The sequence below is a fragment of the Solenopsis invicta genome, chromosome 4, assembly GCF_016802725.1.
Source record: "Solenopsis invicta isolate M01_SB chromosome 4, UNIL_Sinv_3.0, whole genome shotgun sequence".
Classification (NCBI taxonomy): domain Eukaryota; kingdom Metazoa; phylum Arthropoda; class Insecta; order Hymenoptera; family Formicidae; genus Solenopsis; species Solenopsis invicta.
This window is the reverse complement of record NC_052667.1, coordinates 19,397,550-19,417,260: the sequence shown is the minus strand read 5'-3', so window position 1 is coordinate 19,417,260 and position 19,711 is coordinate 19,397,550. Positions and strand designations below refer to the sequence as shown.

The window sequence follows — 19,711 nt, the reverse complement described above, 5'->3', positions numbered from 1 at the left end:
CACACCGCCGTGTGTTGCATGCTCCGTCCTCGCTTAGACCCACGTTGCAGGCAGCGTCATCTGCCTCGAAAAGTTGCCTAGTAAGATATCGTTGTGTATTGCCATGGCCGCGCATGCAAGCGCAATACGATTCCGTCTTTACGACGCTGGCGAACATTTTGTATTCGACTCGCGTTCGCTCATTCGCTCGCTTTGCATCCCTCCGCTTTGCATCGCGTCCTCGTCGACGATGATCGGAGAGCGTCGCTCGTGAGGCCAATCTTGTCCACGAATGCACAATTCAAGTCGAGAATTGAGTACATATAAAAGTATGGAATACATGGAATACGCGTCTTCAGATTTTTGAAAAGGGAAACGTTCGATCAAAAGGCATCGCCTCTATTTGCGCTAGAGTACAGAATAGAAATCTGTATGCAATTTGTATGCTGTGCGCTGTGCTGAATACAGCGAATATTCGAAGGATCAATAGATTGGAATACGCGATATATAAAATTATATAATATATATACACATTAAGTACGCGTTATATATTAAATAATAAAAGATGAGATTAAAACCAATTCCTTGAGTTGAAATGACATTATTTTTAATGTGTCGAAATTTGTTATTTTCAACATAAAACATGGTTGAAGGAACAATCTAATGTAAGTGTAATCAACCTATCTTTGTGGTTGAATTGCTTAGTTTCAAAACAAGCGTTCACATTATTTTAGTTAGGAGCAACAAGCAAGAGCAAGAGGAAACTCATCAATACTGGCATGTTTTTTTTTTCAATAACATTTCTTAAACAAAAGCTAAAAATAAAATTTCAAAAACATGACAAACTAGAAAGTGTCTTATCAGATGATACAGCAGTTTTTATAATGTTTCGTATTTTGTATTAATTAATATGTTTGCAACATAATCCAAAGAGAGCATCTGAGAAATTGGGTCCCAAAACGAACACAGTCAGCAGTAACAGCATAATTCGGACATGATTCCGTAGAGGAGTTAATTATAAAATAAATTGATAAAAACTAAGTAATAAAATATACTTTTATGTATAAAACAAAGTTTATAAAATTAAAAGGCTAGAATTGAACTCTCCCACATTATATTCTTTTTAACGTCCTGTTGGTGTACATGTGAATCTGTCACATTCAACACTATTTTTTCTGCCTTAAGAAGAAAACGTGAAAAAAATTCATGAAACATCTCTCAACATTGTAGTTTCGTAGTTATTATCTGTTCTCACAGAGAGGTGATCCATTTTATGCTGCATATTGGTTTTATGTTCCAAACCGCACTACGAGGAAAATATGAAAGAGAAAAATAAAACAAAATAGTTTTGGGAAACTACAAAATATAAAATAACCTAGTATTATCAATAATATATTTAATATTATTTAAACTATGCAATTTGCAGAAAAAAAAGAAAATCGTGCAAATTTTATTCTCGCAGAAATTTGTTTTTTAGATAGATCCCTAGTAGCACAAAATATTGGTCCAATATTGAAAAATAATGTAAACTCTATATTATATATTGGGTGTGAATTGATTTCAATATTGGTTCAATACTAAAAGGTGGATGTCTACTCTTATTTAGCCAATATCGGAGTTGCAATGTTGGTTCAATATTGAAAAATAATGTAAACACGATATTATACATTGGTTGTGCATTGCTTTCACTTAAAACCAATATTTGCAGTAGATTGGGAAACCTTGGTCAATGCGCTTCTAATGCAAGTGCAATATCGTGCAATTATTGACTCGTAACATTGGCAGCACATTAACGTTTCTTTTATAACCAATATTCGCATTGGATTGGAAAATATTGGCTCATGCATTTCCAATATAACATAACCAATGTTTCGCCAATGTAAACCAATGTAAAGCCAACGCACTGTGCTACTAGGGATTACAGAAAAAAAAGCTATAAATGTGTAACTGTTTTCATATTTTTAAAAATTTTCTATTTTTTAAATTATCTAAGCAGATCATGTTTTTGTTAGTAACAATACAACAATGTTCAGTTTCCGAGAAATAAGAGGTGATACCGAGGGGGAATTCACAACCCAAAATTTTGTACACCAATGCCGATTTTTGGCATTGCTGTAAAACACTGCCGACATTTTTGTACACTGCCGACAATGCTTATTGTTAGTCAATGCCTACAATGCCGTCAATCCTATATTAAAATTAAGGCAATGCCATGCAATTATGAACACTACCGCGTGCCTATTATCATACGCCAATGCCTGCACAAGAATTCTAAAGCTTTCCCGAAGTATTCAAAAATTTTTGTGCTCAACCCCATGATCGAAAAACCGACTCTGAAGTGAGCTCACCACTCCCCAACCACTGACGACAATGCCGTCAATATTATAGATCACTGCTTACTTTTTTCGGCAGTCCACTGCCGAAATTTTGTACACCAATGCCGGCTGTGAATTTCCCCTCGGGTGATACCGTTTTAGGATTTCTGTTGGCAATTTCTACGAATTTAACGAATGCACACGGAATTTTAGTCTTTCAAACAGGATGTATTCATAAAACTACAAATAGAATTCCGGGACCCCAAATTCGCGAATCACAAATCGCCTAAAGTGAGTTTAATGGACTGGCTGATCGGCGCTCCGAGTACTCCATAAGAACTTCACTAAAGGAGACGTCCCGCCTTGCCAATTCTGTGATCATCGTGTCGATCGTTCGACGCGGTGGGAAACATATGCGCATTAATGCAGCTTCCTCGAGTGTGCGGTGATGATAATGCTTTACACCGCGGTGTTTTAGCACGGTGAATCGGCAGCGAGCGTTCTCTCGAGTGTAGAATTTCGAGGGTGCCATTGAGAGATAGGAAGAACGAGAAAGAGAGGAAGGAGGCGTGAATGTTCTCTTTGTCGGGATGCAAATGTCAGTGCGATGCCGCGTCAGGGTGCAGTAGCATTATGCCCGATGCACAATACCGAAGTGCTTATAATAATGGTAATGAGAGGAGAAATACGGTCTATGCAAATGCGGGGACTAGTCCGCATGTCGTTCGATACGCACGCAGAATCCTTGAATCTAGAAGCGAAAGGTAGAAGGGCTCTTCACGCGGAAATCGAATCGTCTTTCAAATTAATTATTTTTTTCCCATCTCTTTTTCTTTACCATATATTTATTATTAATGCACATACATCGTGTTCAAATTTTTTTTTCAACAATTGCTACGTTTGTGCTTTTGCAACGAGATATTATAATTCATATCAATGCGGGGAGAATATTATAATATAATGATATTAAAGTAATGAGTATTTAATCTCGCGATAAGATACTCTAGACGAAAAAAAAAAAATATATTTGTGCAGTATAATATTATAGCCACTTGTTGTTTGCACGACGCAATTGAAAATATCGGTTTTTATTTCCGTTATTGCCGTTACGCCCCTTCGGGAGACGTATCTTCCGTGCTCGTGCACTTACGGGGTGTCACATATTTTTCCGACACTGGAGACCGGAGGTATGCGTCAACGTATACATATAGCTGCGACATATGCTGCCGTGCATATATCACGTCTCGTCGTCAACCCCTCGAGCGAGCGGGTCGGGGGCCCCGGGACCCCCGAAATTACGAGGGAGTCTGTTTATTATTTTTCTCTCCCTCCTGTCTCCTTACCCTCTGTCCAAACACATGACGCCACGCGAACGACAGTATTAATCCTCGTTTAATTGTTTTCTCTGCGCGATGCGCGTTCACCAGAGATAAATAAAGCGATGGTTTTCCGAGATTTTATCCTAGTTTCGAAGGAAAACAATTCCGAGGATGCTGCTTCCTTATTAAAATTGAAAGTTTTATTCCCGAGAACACGGTCCAACTGACATTACTATTAATAATGTCTGTTAAAATCGGTGATATCTGTCTTAACTCTTTGCTGCTAGTATCCAATAGGGTAAAGTCCGCCCATTACGGGATAGGTTCCTAATATGAGGTAGCGAGGTTTCTGCTACATTAATAAACGCATGTGGTACCATCATAAACTTATTATTTTTGGCCTGAAATCTATTTAGTACAAAATTAATAAGTTGAACGAACTTACCTAAGTGAAGTTCGACTGTAATTATGCTGTCTCGTCCGGATGGATAACTCATGTAGTGCGCTCCCCTGCGCAAGCATTAACAGGCGATTTTAAAAGACTGAGAAAGCGCGCGCGTGTCGCGCCACCGCCGCGCGCTCGGGTCCCCGCCGCGCGTGTGCTTCATATTTTTAAAGCTACAAATCTGAAAGAGGGGTTGGGAGGGGAGGGAGTTATCCATCCGGACGAGACAGCATAATTACAGTCGAACTTCACTTAGGTAAGTTCGTTCAACTTATTAATTATGCAACGTCTCGTCCGGATGGATAACTCATGTAGATATTTAAAGCCTCAGATTTGTCTAGTTAAGGTTTAATGATATAGAAAGAGTGTGTTATAATTTGAACTTCTTTAGGCTTACAATATTTTTAATAAAATTTCTTATGTAGGATTAAGAATAGATGCTTGAAAAGCCGGTTCGCTAATTATCGGACGCTTATAGAAGCGCGCAAAGACTTCGGAGGAACTGCTCCAGCCAGCAGTCCTACGGATTTCCTGTAAGCTAATGCCTTTGCTGGCCGCTCGAGAGGTCGAAGCATGGCGAGTTGAGTAGGCCGAGAAAATGGAAGTATCTATGCCCGCAGCTGCTAGTTCGGTCTTAATCCACCGACCCAGGGACTGAGAAGTGACTGGTTTATGCGGTGGACGAGTAGAGATAAAAAGAGAATCTACTTCTCCCCGTCTGAGACTCTGCGTGCGGTCCAGATAAGATTTAACTATGGAAAAAAGGCATAGCTCTGGTTTGTCCAGAAAGGGTTTAAAAACAAGCAAGGGTTGATATTTTCCGACTCCGGAAGTTTTGATCCTTGCTGGGATCTTAATAACCAAAGAATCCGCAAAGGAGATATTCGAAATTTGTATTGCTGCCAATGTCTGCAACCTTTGAGCAGTTGTGAGTGCGAGCAAGGTTGCAAGCTTTCTTGAGAGTAATTCCAGTGAGAGATTGTCGTGGGGATATAGAGAGGCCAAGCGGGTAACTACCGGGGCCGTATCCCAGATAAAGTCGTAGCGTGGACGTTGTGGCTTTAGTGCCGCAATCCCCTTGAAGAATCTCCTTACAAGCGGGTGAGAACCTATCTCGTTCACCGAAATTAAGGAAACGGCCGAACGAACCGTATTTAGGCTGGAGTAGGATCGACTACTGGCAGCTGATATTGATAAGAATTCTAGGACTGCCGAAGGCGATGGACAGAAGCAGTCAATTTGATTTTGCTTGCAATAAAGCCACCAAAGTTTAATCGGCTTGGAGTATTGAGTCTTCGTGGCTTGCGTGATGGACGCAAGTGTTACCTCCATTGCCGATGTCGGTGTACCTTTGGCTATGAAGGCCTGGCGGATAATCTCGCAGCTGCCAGGGTAATCCTGTCCCAAGCCGGATGAATCTCTCTGAAAGGAGATGTTAACATATTAATGTTCGGCTCGAGATAGACTGGTTGATCGATAATAAGACGGATAAACAGTGGGAACCAAGGTTGAGCGGGCCACCAGGGAACCACTATGACTCCTTCCGCTCTGTCCGAAATGATCTTTCGAAGAACTCGCAGAATTAAAGCGAAAGGGGGAAATGCAAAGAAGCGAAACTCACTCCAATTTAGTGAGAATGCATCCACTGTAAAAGCTAGCGGGTCTGGAAACCAGGACACAAATCGTGGGCATTTCGCATTTATTGATGAAGCGAATAAATCGATGTCGAAAGGACCTAGAGAGGACTCGATCTCATCGAAAGAATCTCGGCTCAAGGACCATTCCGTCTCTTCTGAGACAACGCGTGATTCCGCATCTGCTTCAAAATTCTGGGCCGATGGAATATACGAGGCATAAATATATAGATTGCGCTCTGCGCACCATTCCCAAATTTTGCGAGCAAGCTCTGATAGATGGGGAAACTTAATTGACCCCATTCGATTTATGTATGAAAGAGCGGTGGAGTTATCTAGTCTTATTAGAAGATTACAATTTCTTAGGTGAGATGCGAAACATCTCAAAGCGTGAAAGACGGCAAGGAGTTCTAAGAAATTGATGTGATTTTGTCTGTCCTCTGCAGACCAAAACCCATGGGTGCGAGATTCACCCGAAACGGCTCCCCAGCCCGTTAGGGAGGCGTCTGTAAAAATTTCTAAGCTGAAGTGACCTGAGCGAATGAAGTTACACTGGGAAGGGTCTTCGAAAATTGCTTGCCACCACCATAGATCTTCTTTAATTGATTCCGGCAGGATCATACGGGCCTCAAAATTTTCCTCTGCAGCTGCAAGGGCTAAAAATTTTGCTCTCTCCAATCTCTTGGTATGTAGAATTCCATATTGCACCGCTGGACAGACTGAAATCAGAGATCCAATGTAGCTAGCAAAACGACGAATCCTGCAAGAGTTAATATTTAAAAAATAAAGAGTTAATTGTAAAAGATTATTTCTTTTGTCCAACGGTATAGAAATGGAGAGCTGCTCTGAATTGAATATGAGGCCTAAAAACCGACAGGATTTCGATGGAGAAAGAACACTTTTCTGTTTGTTAATTAAAAATCCCAAAGAAGCTAGAAGATCTATGGTTGCAGAAATATTTTGTATACATGCCGCGTGAGACGGTGCAAGAAGAAGAAAGTCGTCCAGATAGACGACTGACAGGAAGCCCTTCTCTCTCAAGGATGATATTACAGGCTTTAAAATTTTTGTAAAAATATAAGGAGCCGAAGCGAGGCCAAAAGGCAGAACCCTGAATTGGAAAAGTTGACCCTGAAATTTAAATCGGAGAAATTTCCTATGCTCCGGACAGACCGGTACAAGATGGTAGGCATCCTGCAGATCGACCGAGGCGAGGAAGTCACCTGGAGAAAGAAGACGAATGACTGTCTTCCAATTCTCCATTTTGAAATGTGGAGCAATAATAAATTTATTCAAGCCCTTTAAATTAAGGATAAACCTCCACCCTCCGGAAGGTTTCCTGACTACAAAAAAGGATGACAGAAATTGGCCTTTACAGCCTGATACTGGCTCTATCGCACCTTTGCTACAGAGCCTAGCGATTTCCTGACGGCATATTGAGACTTCTGTCTCTGAAAGGTGGATTGACGGCTCGGATGCCTGGAGAGGGGGATGGTGCCTAAAAGGCAGCTTGTAACCGCAGATTCCTTGCAAGATTACTGGATCGGTCGTAATTTCCATCCATTTTGAAATGAAAGAGCTTAGTCTGCCAGCAATGTTTACCTGGCTGTCAACTAACGCCTCCTCGACCTCGATCTCTGATAGACCGACGATCGGCGACTGCTGCTCGACGCCCCTGTTCTCCTTGTCGCCGACGGTTTCGTTTTCGAAGCAGGGGCTCGGGAGTTTCCCGACGTGGATGGAGCCGTCTGTGCCGGTAATTTAATTGGTTGCTGCACCCTCTTGGAGATCGTCAAGGATGTGCTAACAATATCCCTGGCCGATTTCTCCATTGATGTTGCCTTTTTTATTTCTTCACCAAAGGAAGAGCCAAACAGAAAGTTGTCCGCAGGAATGGCGTCTGCAGTGGACTTGGCCAAGGTATTAAAGGCCGGTTTTATCAGGGCTCTTCGTGACAAAGAGAGGCGATAGAAAAGATCCGCCAAGAGCTGAGCGCCGTCAGCGATTTTACTAATTGCCATTCGAACGTCCGGGTTGAGAAATTGCTGTATTTCTGGTCTGAGGAGGTCAGATATTGCTTCTCCTAAGGCGAACAGGGCGGTACCTACCTGATTTTGATTTAAACAGCTGTACTCGTCCCTTTTAACTATGACATTGTTTTTTAATGCCGATTTACACTCAAGGTTGAGTTTGGGAGCCCTGAGGAAAGCGAAATCTTCGGGGGGAGAATACTTTTTGAGTAAGACCTCCCGCTGACTCGTAGGCAAACCCTTACGGGTAAGGTCAGTCCATTTCTGGCTAACCATATTGTTCCAAGGTCGAAGGTCCGTTGCCTCTGAATCGGGTCCGAACAGATCCTTGGAAAGATCCACCGAAACCTCGTCAGGCCCCGTGGAAGCCGGGGCCGCAGCGTTTGCCGGAGGAGGCGAAGAAGGTGATTCTTCCGTTGACGGGTCAATCACCGTTGCTGCAAGACCGAGGGGGTATTCCGATTAGTCGGAAAAGGTTGTGTCAACTCCTCTGTCCGGTATACGGAACTGGGATGTCATACACACCTGAGACGTGTGGATCTTTCAACCTCTCTCGAACTATCGAGATGGATTCCGGATCATTATCGCTTTCATCCTTCAAGCTAACCCTTGAAGTTTCCTCGTCGCTTACCTCCCGAACCTCCTGGGACGTCTGTTCCGACTGCGAAAATGACAAAGAGGAAGAGCCGCGGGGGACCCTAACCTCACTCCTGGATAAAATCTCGATAAGATGCGATAACTTATCTTCCAATCCTGCAAAACGGTCTCTAGACTCGGACCTCTTTCTCTTCCTTGATTTACGATCGGATTTACCCATCTGGCTAGAGTAAATTATTCTTAACAAGGATCAAAAACTAAACGCACTGTTAACGCTGTGCACAACAGGAAAACAATGAAGCACACGCGCGGCGGGGACCCGAGCGCGCGGCGGTGGCGCGACACGCGCGCGCTTTCTCAGTCTTTTAAAATCGCCTGTTAATGCTTGCGCAGGGGAGCGCACTACATGAGTTATCCATCCGGACGAGACGTTGCATAATTCATTAGTACATCACGCGTACAGTCGTTGAAAAACAAAGGTTTTTGAAATTGGAGTTTTCGAAGTTGTCAAGATTTATTGAGATGAGTCTTCAAATCTTGTTTATTATAAAATAAACAAATATTTGATAATAAATTCTGTATGCAGTGACAGAGTAAAGTCGTATTAATAGAAAAATACGGGATGTGATGATTTGCTTAATTATAAGTATTAGATTTGGTGATCGCGAAACCGCAAATCGTGGAACTCGTAATATGAGACACTCAAAAATACCTATTTATTATTACATATTCTGACTTCGAGAATGCTATAATAAAGTTTTTCATTAAGGACTTTAAAAATAATGAGGCTCGAAAGTAATGGCTTTCAGCATTAGCACTGTGACTTTAAAATATCTCGAAGAGAATGGGTTTTGGAGAAAAATATTATGTAGAAAAATTTTCGAGTATCAAAAGAGCTATTTGATTGGTCAACTAGATTTTGAGTCTGGAGCCTAATTTCAACCTAAGGTCTAAGTTGATAAGACCCATCTCGTATAAAAAAAACCTTTGTGTCTCATATTAGGAAGCTTTGTTTTGAATTAACAAAGTCGGCAATTTTGATAAAAAATTTTGTATGTAACAAACTATTATTGATTGCTAACTTTTGGTAATGAAACTTAAATATATTTACTATAATTTGGATATCAAAATGGGAGTTAATAGTATAAATTAAATGAATTATAAACTTTTAAAAAAAGGTATCTCATAACAGGCTACTTTATCCTATAAATCGTCGAAAAGCTCACTTGCTTTATTTAGCAATGTTATGCGTACGAAACGTTTACAAATGTTTTTTCTTATGTGTCTGTGATGACAATTTCTTTCAGCGTCCAAATATTTATCATTTTTATGTTATTTTTGCACATCATTTACTATCTATGGAAAAGATTTGCAATTGTTACATGATCTCCTTCTCAATCACTTGAGATTGTAATTAAGTAAAAAGCGTGTCTTCTTAAATTCACTGTTTTACAAACAAAATCCTGATATGACCGGATAGTGTCAACACATTTCAAGAACGAAAATAGCTATACCGGTCTTAGTGCTCAATAATAATTTTCCAGATGACTTTACAAACATTAACAAGATTCCCCAAACTGCGCGCCGCATACTTGCCGGACTTAAACGCAGCTTTTAAGAGGAATCCAGAAACGTAATATCATGAAAATTAAAATCGTTAGCAATAGAACTCTGAGTTTATTTTCTTCTTAAAAGATTTCTTCGTTGGATCTGTCATTTTGAATTTTCAAGTTTTGACTTCAGATTTGAAAAGGCGAGTCCGAAAAACTCTTAAGTTTTTTTAAACATATAGATCATATACATGATAGTTTTAGTTGCCATATTAAATCTGCCATCTTGACTTTTAAATTTCGACTTCAGCTTTGCCATCAGCGTTCTCAAACATCCTCATGTATGAAGATCTAGCAAAATAAGTTTAATAGACGAGATTTATGCAACAAAGAATTAATTTTTCAGAGGATATATTAATATTGTTAATTTCAGATTATTTTAGAGTATACGACAGAATTTTTTAAATAAATTTTTCAATAAAATTCAAGTGTTCTGAAAGTTGAACGTCTGTACATGCCTTATGCTGCTTTCGCGTAAACTCCATACGAATGAACTAGGAAGGTTCGGATTACGGTCGCGCGATAGGCTTGGCGCGAATATGTCTCTCTTCTTATTCGATCCTGGCATCGTATACCACTGGATGCAAAAAGCCGATGATACTGCGTTACGATCGTATGGGCGTATTCCGCACTGTGAGGTTGCTGCGTCTAAAGTCCAGCGTGTGAGCGTGACAGATAAGTGCGGCGAAGCCCCCATAGATCGAACGTTTTTCAGAACGATCTCGGATTTCTTTCAGAACGATCTCGGATTTCGACGGAATATTTTTCGTTGTCTTGATTGAGAGAGCTGTCATTCGAATTTTATTCGCTTACAAATGATTTTCTATCCAGACAAATAATATCGAATAGCAAATATCGTTTCACAATTTATAATAAAGAGAAGCGTTGGACTATTTACTATCTCGATTGGGGGTGTACTGAGTAAACCAACGTTTGACTGACAAATGATAATCACCGCGCATCGAGTATTCCCGCTAGCGTGTATGTCGCTCGATTTGTTCATCGAGGGGTGACGGACGATCACCTGGGTGTTCGAAAATCGATTGGCGATGGAAGAAAAAAAGAACAATGTTGCTAATATAGGCACATCATAAATCACAGTGGACTGACAATGTCAACGTTGATGCATCACCGCCGCCGCCGCCGCCGCCGATTTATCGTTTCGTCGAATTTCCATGTCACCGTGATGAAGTCGTCACCGATACAGCTAGGGAGAAAGAACCCCTGATGATTTTTGACAAGGTAAACCAAACGAGGCCCTATACACACACCTATATTTGCAAACGAAGGTGTGACGTGATACAGACGTCCCCAGATATCGAACGATCGTAAGAATACTAATTTTGTGAACCAGGCGTAAAAGGAAATCTCGTCCATTTGTAATTTATGATTACAGATCTCTTTATCATTAATTTCCTTTTAATTTATTTTCGATTTATTTTAATTTATTTTTACTTTTAATGATGATTATATTAAAGTTATCGAATGTCACAGTAGCGAAAGAAGGACTTATTGTAGAAAATGTTAACAAAAGAGGAGATGCACGTAAAAAAAATATAATTTTTTAAATTAAAATAATGTGCGTGCGTGCGTGCGTGCGCGCGCGCGTGTGTGTGTAATCACGTAAATTATTTTAGTATAACATAAGTTCCCGAAATTGCACCACTTTTGACATAAAGGCTTATAACTGAGAAATTATGGGGAATATTTTTAATTTTCTTACATAATAAAATGCAACATTTTTCTTTTTATATTTATTTTTTTTTTTTCAAAATTTTATATATTGTCATTAATTTTTAATTGACGATTTTTAAGAAGCATTTAAATAGTTGCGATTTAAGAAACTGGTTTTCTAAATCGCGTCACGCGTTAATATTACTCTTCTTAGGGTAAAGCAACATTTTCTGCTAAATTCTTTCTTCTCGAGTAAAAGTGGGTTAGATAAGCATAATTTTATTAATATTGGAGATAAATACTGTAAACTAAATATAATTTCCGTCAATGTTATTTTGATAACTTTTCAATAATATTGCAATTACATTACAACATTACGGTAATATTATTACAATGTATGCTCTGTATGATTATTATATTTTATAATTATCATCAAAGTAATAGTGCGATTTAGAAGATTAAAACATGGTGCGATTTAGAAGCATTTTGTAAAACTTTGTTCATTTAATTTACAAATAAGAACACAAAATTATTTGAACTTTGTTAATCTAATTTTAATAATATTGTGATAATTACAGGTTATCAAAATTTAGATCATTTATTTTATCTTTTTTTGCAATCAAGCTACGAAATGTGTTGAAAAGTAATAGCAAAGTTATGATTTTTCTACAAACATAAATAATAAAATTTCTGTTATTCAACATGTTGAGTTCAATGAAGGATGATAATAATGTTACGTAATTTTCAAATAATTTCATAAAGAGTGTACAAGTATTGTGGTTGAATTTATATGCGAGTTGGTGCGATTTAGGAACCGGTGCGGTATCGGCAATCTTACCTAATACGTTTCTTTTCATTTCTTTTCTTTATTTTTTCATATAAAATATATGTTTAATTATTTTACTCTTACCTTAAAATTTTACATATTAAACTGAATTGTTAATATTATGTATAATAATAAGAGAGTTTATGTTTAATTTTTTTTTTTTGTTAAATCATATTTTGCTAATGTACCAACTTTTTCTTAAGTAACTGCTTATTATTTGACAATAAAATTTCTTTATAAAATCAATGTTTCATATCTCGAACTAAAGGTTAGAATTCAAAACTGTTATAGCACAATTGGACATATGTGTCCAGTTTTGTTTCAAGATGACAGGAGGACCGAAGATCTATTTATATGTCCTTCTAAAGTGGGACACTTCATAACTTTAGATTAAACTTCAAATATGAGAACTCTCTCCTTTCTACTTATATTTTATTGCTGCACGTGTGCTGTTTTCATCTCTTCCCAATGGAATCAGATCGCATTAAGAGCACCGTCGTACTTGTACGACAGATGGTTATCCACCACGAGAGACAGGTACACATAGATCGGATTTCTACAACCCAGTTGCTCATCGATACAAAAGGTACCCCTTCACGTGCCCAATCCCTTTGCTGCATGTGCAGCATTTGGCTTTGGAGTGGGTAAAAAAAACGTTCGCGAATAAGAAAGTGGGAATAAATTAGAAATGAATAAATACATATAAAAGAAAATAGATCGTGTAACTTATGAAGAATTTTCCAAAGTTGGAATGGAACAAGGGAGACATTTTTTTTTTTGCAAGTAAGCAAAACATGGTCCGAACCATTTAAAAAGCTAGACAGGGAGGGGTAGAAACAAAGAAGAAAAATTTTGGACGTGCATCAATCACGACTGTCTGTGAGACTGATGCATACGCGTGCGCACGCGTGTGCATGAGCGCGTTGTGTGCGCGTGTGACGCGCATTAACATATTCATGCGTGACAAATTGCGCGCGAGGACCTCTTCCTGGACGCATCTGTCTGTCAATCTCCCTGGACCCTTTCCGTATCGTGAAAAGTGTGAAACCGGACGGACGGGACTGTCGAAAAAAGAAACAAGAGATATTTATTTTTTTTCTTTTTGCTTCTCTCCCAGCGATCTGATCGCGTGCCTGATCAGATGAGGTCAATGGCACAATTAAAGGGTTCAATTTCGAACTATGTTTTAATATTGTTACTCGCATTAATATTTATTCAACAGTATCATTAAGAATGATTAAAGAATCTAATTTTGTTAATCTTGTCACATTTATGTACCAAATGCGGTATGTCGAAATCCATGTTACAACGAACAGAGTATCGTTGCGCCCTGCGATGATATTTCTTCGAGATTTACTGCGCCCGGATCGATCGAAGCGACGGACGTATCGATCAGATAAATCGAGCCTGACCCATGGAACGGCCGGCGCGCGGCGTATTACGTAACGGAATTCATGGGGAATGTATAAGAAACACGTATACGTCGATCAGTTGGCGAAGATACACACGAGTTAGCTATGCCAATGTTATCAGCCAAAGAAAGTCGACAATGCAATTAATTTGTACACAGTTTGTATACGAATAATGGAGTTATTATATTTTTTTAGCGCTAAATGTTATTAAGTATAATAGAAGAGAGGAAGAAATTTCAGCATTTTGTTTTTTTTTAAAATAACCGAGTAAATATTTATGTGACATAAGTACCTATAATAGAAATTTTATTAACACTAAATTGGTATCAGTTACATTACAGGTAGAAGCTTAGATGAACAATGGCGGTGTTTCGAAATTCACTACTGTACATCAGTATTGAAAATTTATACGAACTTGAAATGCGTAGCCATGTGAACGGAATGAATAAAAAAGCTTAGGCAGGAAAAAGTTTGAGGTTATGGAATAGGGGTGGGGAAATAGGAGAATATTACTTGTTAAATTGCATAAGGTATTTTTACACATAAAACTCATAATTATATTGATCCTTATCATATTCAACGCACTTCTCATGGATTTACATTTATGACTTGGCGTTACTCGTATTTTACTTGTGGAAAGAGGTTAGAAAAAAGTGTATTAGAACAGCGTTGCCAGGTTGGGAAATTTTCCGTCAAATTTGCGTTTTGCTTCTGTTGTACAGAAGATAAAAAAAAAAGAAATAAAAATATTAGCTCTTCATACTTTTCTTTTCTAAAAATTCTTCTAAACTTTTTAACCTCCAAAAAAGTTTTTCGTAATAATAAGAAAACTCAAATTTCAGGGAAATTTATTCAATTTGGTAATTCTGATTACAACAAGAGTTCCTTTATGTTGTTACTTGTTTAGTAATTGGAAGTAATTTGTTATCCAGCGGCAAATAACTAAAGCATAACATAATAGCGTGAAAGCGGATTGTACAAGTAGCAGGAATACATCCTCTATAAAATTAAATGGTACGTAACGTATAACTGATACAAATAACAAGCATCAAAACTTGTTTGAGCCATGTTAGAGTGTAATTTCGATCGAGATACAGTGCGGCGATTCCTGTTCAAGTTACATAATTACGTGTCGATGAATTGAAAAAGATATTGGAACATTGTTATGTCTTATCGTTAATTTATTGAATGCGGATAGAATCCGTAGGTACAAATCACGTACGCGTTCCTTTGTACGTGCCTGCATTCTAGTCGGACTGCACATTTTTCTCGAAAGTGATAAACCCGTTGTGTCTACTAAATAAAGACAGCGGCGCGATAACTTTCACGAGATAAAATTCTTGCTTGGGCTCGCGCACGATTTATCGAACGATAATCGAGTCGCGACGATCACGCGAATTCTCAGATCACTTCATTTGCCTAGTAGATCCCGCGATAAACGCAGCTCTTTGTCGTACGTACATACACGCGACAGGTGATTCTCGGTTCCGCGCAATACCTGTATTTTTTAAATTTAATATTGCGGAACAATCGGCTAAATAAATATGATTTCCGGCGCAATTGTACTTTTAATCTTTACGTAAATAATTCAGATTTTTCAAAAATAACAGATTAATAATGAGTTTAATTGTAACTTTCGTTAATGCTTCGAATAAAATTTAATATTTTGATTTAGTCCAGCAGGGAATTTTTTGTAAATATCGCACGACGCACGAATGTAATAGTTATTTCACGAAAAGTTTAATTTAATTACATTTTAATAATATACAATAATAATATAATTAAATCCTATTATATTATAAAATATAATATAATTAATTTAGTTTCATTTAATTACATTTTAATAATATATAATAATAATATAATTAAATCCTATTATTTTTTATTCTTATGGTAGTAATATTTTAATTAAACAATATTGGTATAAGGATACAATATTCAAAATTTAAAAAAAGAACTAAAAATGTATAAATGTGTACAAAATTGATAAGTACTTAAATTCATTTATCAATCAAATATTATTTCAGTTCATCTTCGAGTTATCTTCAGAGATTTTTTGAAAAATATAAACGAAATGCTAATATAACCGCAAAGTGTATCAACATATTTAAATAACAATAACAGTTATACCGGTCGAGAGCAATTCTTGTGCTCGGTGCTTAATAATCTTCTACATGGATTTATAAACATTTAGAAGATTTCTCAAACTGCGTACCGTATATTTGCCGGACTTGAAACACAACTTTTAAGAAGAACTCAGAAATATCACAAACATTAAAATTGCTAATCAATTTAATGATTTTGATGTTGTTTACACGCATCGCTACGATCCCCCTTATTCCGAAAACTGCAAAGAAATTTATTGCGAAAAATATTACCCTGGTCGAGGTAATATTTTTCGCAATAAATTTCTTTACGGTTTTCGGGATATGGGGGATCGTAGAGATGCGTGTAAACATCAAAATTGTTAAATAGATTAGCAATTTAATTTTTGTGATGTACTTCTGGGTTCTTAAAAGTCGTGCTTTAAGTCCGGCAAATATAAGGTGCGCAGTTTGAAGAATCCTGTAAATGTTTATAAATTCATCTAGAAAACTATTAAGAACTAAGAATTGCTTTCGACCGATGTAGCTGTTATTATTTAAATGTGTTGATAGACGTCCCAATCGTGTTAGGATTTTGTTTGTATTTTTTAGAGAATCATCACTGAGGATAGCTCGAAGAGGAACTGAAATATTTGATTGCTAAATGAATTTATGTTATTATAAGCGGAATACACTTTACTTGGGTCGTAACAATTGCGCCTGACTCTCGCATGTCACTTTTAATTCTTTTAATTTTAATATTTTGATTTTTTTTTTTTAATTAAGAGCTAATTCAGTTCCTTCAGTTTCAAGGTCTTTCAGTTAATTACGAAAATTCATTGAGGTTTTCATTTCTCTTTACGGGATTTTGGATTGTCTGTCACTCTGTGCGCGCATTGCAAAACTGATTTTGCAACACGCAAGTGGCACGGCGTCTGCCGCGGAACTCGTTTGTCCGGTTACTTTCCATTCGCGGGTGCACTTCGGCTTGCGCTCTCGCATTGATCGCTCGTATTTTTTTTTTTTTCGTTTTGCTTTCCATAAACGCGCGAGGCCACGGCCCGGAATATTAATCGTTTTTTGACCGTCGGAACATACTCCAAAAGTGGATGAAGAATTCCGTGACGTCGCGCGTCACTTCAAAATCGCTGTCAATTTCGTAAAACTTGAACGAACAATCTGGAATGTTTCAATTCTCGATGCATTGCGCTGACATGTTTAAATTAACAATTTTAACTTTGTATTTGCAAATTGATATTAAACCGAGTATGATTTCACGCCGCTATTATTCCTTCACGTTTTTGGCTTTTATGGACTGTAACGTTCGGATGAAAATAATAAAAAAGGCGCCGCGATGTTCTGACGGTTTTCTTCTCTTTTTATTAGATGGAGGAACGGGGTGGTAAAGTAATACCATTTTGTTTTTTTTTTTTTTAATAGCTCAGTAAATATTAACGCAACATAATTTTTATCAACATCAGTTTGTTAGCCATAGAATTCCGATCACCCTATAAGATAGAAGTTTATTGAGTATATAGAACCAACGTAATTTACAATTGATTGAAGGGAAAGAAACTTAAAAAACAAAAATGATGCGTTTGTGAGATCGCAGGGAAGTCGTAGAATAATAACAACTAATGTCATAAAAGGAACTTGTAATTTAAAAAAATCACAAATTAATGATTCTTTATAGATTTTACACATTAATAAATCACAAAACAAAGTTATACGAACATTTTATAAAATACATTTTATTTGAAAAGGAAAAGAATTTTTTAAAGTAACTTTTTTAATTAAAAAATTACTTTTGAAAATAATTTTTTTGCTGCACTAGCAAAACGTTCACTATGAAGTTGTAAAGTCGCACGAACGATCTTGCGCTCCTAATGCAAATGGCTTACGAACTTCTCATGAGCATCTCACTCCCCCCCCCTCTCTCTCTCTTTCTCTCACTACATGATATAACTTTATATGCCGAATTCATACACACATTAAATTCAGTCATATTACTTGAAAGCCACACAAGTTAGACTAAAGTTAAATTAATATCTACTTTTCTAAATTATATAACGAGTATTGATTTGTAAAAATCACTACTACCTGCAAAATTGAAATTTAATTTTTATAAAAACGCAGTGAACACTATTGACGAGTAACTAGTCTACAGTTTTTAATTGACTGTAACGAAGTAATATTAGCAGTTACTTTTAGAAGTTAACGCGATATATACGAGATATTATGGTATCTCACACGTATCTCACGATCCCAGTCTTTTCTATATATGTATTTTATTATTATTAATCTTTTTACTGCTATATGAAAAATATTCTGCTGTTTTAAATAAAAATATCTCATTCGAAATTAAAAAATAAGTTTTTGGTTTTCTTTATAGGAATAGTCATTTAAGGTAATGCTACTTCTATGGCGAGAAAATGAAATTTATTATTTTCTTTACTGATCGATAATTTAAATTTATTTTTTATTTTTTTTTTGTTTTTAAAAAATATTGAATAATTTTACATATGTAAAATTCAATATTTCAAATACTAATAAATCGTTGAATAATCAATATCTAATACGTAATTGATACATAGAGAGAACAAATTTTTTTAAATATTTAAAAATTTAGCTAGATATAAATCTGAATATTTTATTGTAATATTAAAATAATGAATAAAACGTTCAAGCACGATAAGCAAGACTGCAAAACATTTTAATGATCTAGCAAACAAGTTGAGTGTCTTACATAATTATTCTAAAAAGAGATTATTTTCAGATGTGTATCGAGTAAAATTTTTAGATACTTTAAGCAAAATTATTCTTTCCGTGTAATAGTGATTTTTAATTTGAATGTAAACATTATTCCAAATTTACACAATAAAAACTCAGCGACCATTCCTGGGTTAAAAATGATATGTAAAAAAGATATTTCTTAAATTGGACGTTGAAAATTAACAAAACTTTTGGAGCGTAATCTTCGTGAGTGTACTTACGCGATTGCAAGCGTGATTATTAGGACGTTCATCCTGGCATGCGCTAATTTTTTCTTTGTTCGTCCTGCGACGAGCGTCCGGTTGCTCTTGGTTCAGTCGGGCTCGTCATTCAAGCGTTTTATCAAATTAACTCGTTTAATTGGTCGCGTCCATTATTCTATGGCACCCGTGGGGTGCCATGAAGAAATACAATCCTATGGGAAACGTGTGCAATTCCGCGTTGAATTTGAATGACGTAAGTGTTTTTATTATTTTTTTCACAAACGCAAAACTTACGAGGTTACAGGAATTTCCGGGATTTTTTGAATAAAACTGTGACACTTTGAAATTGAACATAATTTTAGTTTCTGTTACAGTGTTGCAAGTTATTTTTTTATTTTAATTATTTAATTTACTTTTTGTAAATTTCTAGTTACATTTTTGTTCACACACACACACACGCGCGCGCGCGCACACACACACGCACACACACGCACATACGCACGCACGCACGCACACGCACACACGCGCACACACACACACACACACGCACACACACACAAATTCGGGAAATGTGATTCTTTCGGATTTCACGAAAAATTAAGTTGGAAAAATTCTTTAAAAAATTTTGAATTAGTTTTTGTGCGAAAATATATTTTTTCTCTTTTTTCTTTTTTCTGTAAATATTTTAGTTTCAAAGTTAAAAGATCTTTTGGTAAAAATATTTTAATACATAAAATATTTTTATAAAATGTTTGAGAAACATTTTAAGAATAAAATATATCTAAAATATTTTATTCTTAAATTAATTTAA

At 36.8% G+C, this 19,711-nt stretch overlaps 2 protein-coding genes across 6 annotated transcripts in view; one reads left to right on the top strand and one right to left on the bottom strand.

Annotated features, from left to right (window-relative positions):
* Positions 1-19,711, top strand: part of LOC105202616 (rap1 GTPase-activating protein 1) — a 288,123-nt gene that overhangs the window by 139,648 nt on the left and 128,764 nt on the right. The window lies entirely within an intron of this gene.
* Positions 5,365-8,029, bottom strand: LOC120357491. The gene is made up of 2 exons (XM_039447983.1): positions 7,295-8,029; positions 5,365-5,480 (listed from the first exon to the last, which is right to left on the bottom strand). Exon 1 carries the CDS (start codon positions 7,996-7,998, stop codon positions 7,306-7,308), a length of 693 nt encoding a protein of 230 aa, XP_039303917.1. The 5' UTR covers positions 7,999-8,029; the 3' UTR covers positions 5,365-5,480; positions 7,295-7,305.

What these genes read in the sequence shown, in the direction of transcription:
- LOC120357491 (XM_039447983.1), bottom strand. Translation starts at nt 7,998, where the DNA reads ATGGTTAGCCAGAAATGGACTGACCTTACCCGTAAGGGTTTGCCTACG.